Genomic DNA, 6,194 nt, shown 5'->3' with positions numbered 1-6,194 from the left:
GTTTTGAGAATACAACCCAATAGGGCCCCGGGCTACTTTACGGTCCACCAAATTTTTTTCCAAGTTCAAAGAATGGAACCTGCGTAGCCATCCGATCCCAATTCAACAAACAGATATGGATTAGCTGCCATGAGCCGCGCCGAAACGAGCCGAACGCATTAACACCGAGCTTACTGTCCGTCCGATATCTATCCAACGCACTAAAATCCGTCCTCTGACGTGGAGCGAGCCGCGTCGGATCGGAAGCTAATATCCAGCGTCCGCGGGGTCCTGTCTGCAAAAAGGAGACGAAAAAACGCAGACCTTCGTTCTGTTCAGTCCTCGCAATCCTGAGCTCTTCGCCGCCCCCTCCCCTCGGAAGAAACGTCGCCGGGAGAGAGATCCCCGCCCAGAGCCAGCCGGGCGAGATGGGGTTCATCGGCGACCAGGTGGAGTCGATCCGGTCGATGCAGGTCCGCCAGGTCGTCACGCAGATCATCAGCCTCGGTGACGTCTCTTTTGCTCTCCCATCTCTTCTTCGTCTCCGCGTTTTCGGTAGATGTATTTTCGGCTGTATCACGGCGGGATTCAAAGTTAGGGGTTTACCCTGTGGACCAGTTTGGGTTTTGATCTGAAAGACGCGGTTCTGTTTAGTAGTTTTCGTGTTTTCGCATGCCAGATTGAGGCAGGGAGGATCTAAAGAAAACAGTAATCTGGGGCATGAAGGCTTTGGGGGTTCTTGATCTGGTCATAAGAGCTTTATGAAGTTGTTTTCTTGGAAGAATCACACGCACTGAAATGTGCACGAGCCACTCCATTGGACTTGACAGCCTTAGAGGACTATACTGGGATTTCCGGCCGTGTTGTTTTTACCCTACTTACTAGTGATATTGCTTGTTGATTCTCCTTGCTTCTGAAAATCAGTTTATAAATTCGTAATATAGGGAAAGAGGGGCAGGGCACCTCATTGTATTTGTTAGTTATTTTGGGGTTTTGCTGCTCTTAGATATTTGTAATTGTTGATTGCAACAATGTTCTCATAGGGGAATTCATTATTTTTTTCCCATGGCAGGTATGATTGTTACCTCAGCATTGATCATATGGAAGGGATTGATGGTCGCGACAGGGAGCGAATCACCAGTTGTGGTGGTTCTTTCTGGTAGCATGGAGCCTGGATTTAAAAGGGTTTGTTGCCTACTTACACAGTGCGAGAACCCCTTAAATTTTGTATATGTATCTGATCATTAGATTCTTGAGGGCCATTTTAGATACTCTCTAATTCGACTTTATCCTCTGGTTTAGACAGGAATTTTGATAAAATCCTTTCTAAGTGAACGGACAGAGTCGAATTAGAGGGTACCCAAGCACGCGCGCAAGTGGACATACACATTCGTTTTTGTAATTTGAAGTTAATATTTGACCAATATGAAATCCCAAAGTTGCATGTGCAACACATAAGGTGGATTATTCCCATGATTTTCTCGTATGAATAAGAATATAATTGGCCTCCATTGGGTTGTAAGTGAAGGACTATCCTATCGCCTTTAAGATCTTGGTCTAATTCATCGAAGTTTCCTTTTGAGATTACTGTTACCACCATGCCATGTTCTCAATTTTCTGTTCTTATTCCAGTGCCATTCTTGCGTTCTGTAGTCTAAAATGGGTTTTATCATTTGCACTAGTGTCCCTGTATCTTTAATTATCTGTTTTGCAGGGTGATATTCTGTTTTTGCACATGAGCAAAGAACCTATCCGCACTGGAGAAATAGTTGTTTTTAATATTGACGTAAGTCCTACTCAAGTATTGTACTTTGTAAGCCTTAAATTATTAGCTGGGTCATGAACCCATGATTTTGTCCTATATTTCATTGTGTGTGCTTATATTTGATGTTCAAGACACTAAGATTACATTTGGACATTTATTTATGCAGGGCCGTGAAATTCCAATTGTTCACCGTGTGATCAAGGTAATAAAATTGTGAAGTAATGTGATCAATCACCATATATATACATATTAGACGTGTAAGTCTTTTCGTGCTTGTTTTGAGTTTACTTTTCTCTCTGTATAGGTTCATGAACGGCAAGAAAGTGGAGAAGTTGATATCCTCACAAAAGGTATCTGTCATTTTCTGTTTGAATGCCATAGGTTTTTCTTCAGTGATATGCTGACTATCCAAGTAGTTTTTGCAATCCTGGCAATAATAGTCAACAGCTAGCAATTTATAATTTACATTGGGTGCCACTGTGCTGCTGTATCTCAAGTGACGAACTGCCTTTTCAGGCGATAATAATTTTGGGGATGACCGACTTCTGTATGCACAAGGGCAGCTTTGGCTTCAGAAGCATCACATTATGGGGCGGGCTGTAGGGTGAGTGCCTAGAAAATTTGTATCACATTCACATTTCTGCCTTCATACTGGTAAAAAATAATTCAGCTGGCATTACCCTTTTGTTACATGAACAGCTATCTACCATATGTTGGGTGGGTTACGATTGTGATGACCGAGAAGCCGATCATTAAGGTATGTCTATTTCTTTTATTAAGTACTGATGACCAGCCTATTCCTGAGTTGGAAGCACTGATGAAATGCTAATGTGTGATGCCTGTTGCTGCAGTACCTTCTGATTGGCGCGCTTGGCCTTCTTGTCATAACATCAAAAGAGTGAAGCTGTCGACCTTAGCACATAGCTTGATCTTGTAGTGCAAATGTAATCGAGGGCAGAACAAGTTTTGTTGCGCCGTGTACCGAATGGAAGATGTATTTTTATCCGTTTTGACTGTTGTCTCTGCCCTAAAGCCTAAACCTGGCTCTTATGCAACGGTCATCTTCTGATGGTCTTGACTAATGATTTCGATCTTTATATTGCACTGCCTGTAACAGTTTTTCAGGAAAAAGAAAATCAAATTCGTCGGTGGCAGGAGGCGTTCTGTTAGGTCAAATTTGCTGTGGTTTGCAGCAATCTGGTTGTTCGCATTTCTGGTTGAGCCTAGAGTTTGGGAACTGGAACTTGTAAATATGTGCTGTCTGCGTGTTACATGCAAAGATCTACAGTTTGATCTATGCCGGCCAGTAACTTGCAAACTATTGCCGTCATCTCCTGGATGGAAGTGTACGGTTTCAGATGGATTTGATAACCAGCGAACGTTCTCTGAGGAGCATGGAAACTATAACCTTTTCATGGCAATTTATATTTTCCGAGGATGGCAATTTTTTTAGCAAGCGTGGCAAATCCGCCTAGTTCAGTTTATTGTCAGATTTGCCGTGCTTGCTAAAGGAATTTGTCATGCTCTCCCAGCACAATAACGTTTCCATCAAATTAAACATGTCATGCCTTACTGGACATTTGAAATTGCATGCTGATCAGGAGGATATAATTCCCTTCTACGATACGGGGTGCTTTATCTTCTTTTAATTCATACACCTGTAACCTTCTGCTCACAATCCTATTTTAGGTGTCGGTATAGATGGGGAATAATTTGACTAGGGCGGAGGGAAGATCGGGACAATATTTGACCAGGTGTCGTGCTTGCGTTTCTGGTGATAGGATAAGACGCTGCGCGTGTTGAACATCAAGCACGTACTGTCTGATAAGCTAGAACTGCCCGCTAAAGTCTGGGAATCCGATGCTTCCGTCGGTCCGTACTTTGTCTATGTGTCCGAAAACTTGTACCATTTGTGGCACGTGTTTTCGACTTTGTCATTCTTTGAAGGTTCTCCAGTAGAAAAGGAGCCCAAAACAGCTCACACGCGGTATGCCGGTACTTCCTGTAACACGGGTTTCATCAAGGAGATACCATTTCGAGCCACGTGCTCGTGAATTGGCATGAACGAAATCACCTATATGCCCATTAAAAACCCCCAAAATGCTTCGACAATCTAGGAAATACTCCCTTTCAACTACTCCCTCCGTTTCAAATTAGTTGACTCGAATTTATCTAAGTATGGATGTATCTAACACTAAAACGTGTTAGATATATCCGTATCTAGACAAATCTGAGTCAACTAATTCGGAACGGAGGAAATATATTATGGTCTATTGAAACCGTAGAAATGAGATATACTTTGATCGCAGAAGGGTGTTTGATCCTTTTGTGATTATACACAAAGCCGGCTCACTGATCAATTCTTGATCAATATTACAGGAAACAAAGGGAGGTGACGTGAGGGATAGAACTGCTCGAACTATTATATATATTTTTTCAAATTCTGGATATGAAAATATTATTTGCTCTACTAAAAATCAAAATGATTCGCTTGCAAGTGCACACGCTTAGAAGGCAACTTTTGAAGGCAAGAATCAAATTAATGATGGACGCTTCAGACATATTGATGTATCACTTTATAAGATTTTTGAGGCCGGGGTCATCTTCCTTTTTTTAAAACAAGAATCGAATTAAAGTGATAGAATCATTTTTTTGTGTGTTAAAGTAAGTATTGTCATATTGCCTGATCACTTTCTAGATTAGAACATCAACTTAGCGCTGGGTGGCGCCGACTGCCGACAAATAGTCCTGCTGGTTTTCCGTCGTTGTTAACGTGTCGAAAACGAGCCGCTGGTTTAGTTCACAATTTGCCACCGGCAGCAAAGCAAAGGCAGATTCGAGGTGCAACTCGATTGATCAAGCATCTCAAATTCCATTTTTTTTTCAGCGGAAAGAAGTGCTGAAACGAATATCTCGCAGGCGGCGGGTCCATCTTACGTGCCCATGGCCTCATGCATGGTCAGCGCTAGGCTGCTAGCTCTCCTGGGCTATATATATATGATGCTGGCGATTAGCTTCTTCTCAACTAAATCACACGATCGAACGACAACAATCGAGTGCTCGAAGAAGCCTCGGAGCCAGAGATTGTGCAAGTATAGAAGGATGGAGAGCAACCACAGGGACCTGCAGCCACCGGCAGGTAACTAAGCTGCTGCCCGATTAGTTAATTGCTACTCCAGATGCAGCAAAAAATACTTAGAATGTTCACTCTCCCTCCTGATGCTGGAAAAAATGCCGCTCTCTCCTATCCATATTAATTGTCGCCGATTTAATATAAAACAACTTGTTTGTTTAGTGTTATTTTCTCAAGTTCAGTTTGTTGTTAACCTGGATCACCTGTTCGATCTTTTCAGGCTACCCGACGACAGTGGGCACGGTGCCGGCAAGTGGCGACGGCTCGCCGCGCCGGGAAGAGACAAGGCAACGCGGCCGCAAAACTGGTTTCCTCGATGCATGGTAGGCACGCACAAGCTCTCGTGTTTAGTTACACATTTTATGTTTAACTTCATATGCTTGAGCTAGTATATAAATTCACCTGCCGCATCACAACGTTGTAAGAGCCTGCCACTAATTTCGGTGATGGATGCTTTTCAGTGTCGCCGCACTGTGCTGCTGCTGGCTGTGCGACCTGTGCTGCGTCTAGATCTGACGGCGAAAGCACACGAGCTTATTTTCTTATTATTATTATTAGGAGGCAAGTTTTGCTCAGTGTTTCCTATCAAGAGTATGCAGAATCCACGAGTTATATCATCTCGTTATGTCGTTGCTTTGTATCTGAGCTGTGTATGCTTGTGTATGCGTTGTCCTACATGTGTGCTTCTGACTTTGCCCTTAATTCTCTCGTTTTTCCTTTTGGATTGGGGTGTGTAACCATCCATCATCGTTGATGATGTACTGTAATGCAATGCAATGAATTTGTTTGTTCATGGAGCTGATCCTCAGCGGGTATTTTTATAGTAAAAGCAACTGAACTTTGCAGCATCGAAGAATATGTGTGCTATAGGCTATAGCCACTGCCCCTTGTATAATAACATCAAGATAGTTAACACAATCTAGTGGCGAATCCATAATGGAAATCAATGGACGAGCTCAAAGACTAAACTAATTAAATCGGCACGTACCAATAAACATCTAACACTAGACTAGCATGGGGTCCCTCTAGTCCCCTAAAAGGCTGAAGCTTAACGCGCCCACGCCATTCGTTGCCAAGGTCGACGACAAGTACCTCTCAGATTGACGTGTCCTCATGCTCTCTCCCAGTGGCCCCATCGACCTGCTTAGTGCGGTGCTTTGTTGTGCTCTTCTCGTGGGTCTCTACGTTTAATTTGTCCCGTACCCGAAAGCTATCGAAACAATATTATATTCTTTTTATTTTTTGAAAAGAGACAAAGAATTTGCTACATTCATTAAGTAAGAGGGAGTTTTACAAAGTGAGACACAAGTTTGAAGG

The 6,194-nt window shown here is 42.9% G+C and overlaps 1 protein-coding gene and 1 long non-coding RNA gene across 4 annotated transcripts; both read left to right on the top strand.

Moving 5' to 3' along the window:
• Window positions 1-269: 269 nt before the first annotated feature.
• Window positions 270-2,853, top strand: LOC123130452 (signal peptidase complex catalytic subunit SEC11A). Of its 3 annotated transcripts, none has more exons than XM_044550356.1 (8): window positions 270-486; window positions 1,052-1,164; window positions 1,694-1,765; window positions 1,911-1,946; window positions 2,049-2,094; window positions 2,261-2,348; window positions 2,444-2,501; window positions 2,596-2,853. In XM_044550356.1, the coding sequence occupies exons 1-8, from the start codon at window positions 408-410 to the stop codon at window positions 2,644-2,646; spliced, it is 543 nt and encodes a 180-aa protein (XP_044406291.1). In that variant the 5' UTR covers window positions 270-407; the 3' UTR covers window positions 2,647-2,853. The 3 variants fall into 3 exon arrangements, with proteins under 3 accessions (XP_044406291.1, XP_044406283.1, XP_044406297.1); XM_044550348.1 differs by having other exon boundaries at window positions 1,694-1,792; XM_044550362.1 differs by lacking the exon at window positions 1,694-1,765.
• A 1,891-nt stretch (window positions 2,854-4,744) lies between these two features.
• On the top strand, window positions 4,745-5,670 carry LOC123092463 (uncharacterized). Its single transcript, XR_006444614.1, has 3 exons — window positions 4,745-4,883; window positions 5,098-5,200; window positions 5,339-5,670. It is a non-coding gene; the product is annotated as an uncharacterized lncRNA (long non-coding RNA).
• Window positions 5,671-6,194: the final 524 nt, after the last annotated feature.

Source organism: Triticum aestivum, chromosome 1B, assembly GCF_018294505.1.
Source record: "Triticum aestivum cultivar Chinese Spring chromosome 1B, IWGSC CS RefSeq v2.1, whole genome shotgun sequence".
Classification (NCBI taxonomy): Eukaryota; Viridiplantae; Streptophyta; class Magnoliopsida; order Poales; family Poaceae; genus Triticum; species Triticum aestivum.
The sequence above is the reverse complement of the archived record's forward strand: the minus strand, read 5'-3'. Positions and strand labels throughout refer to the sequence as shown.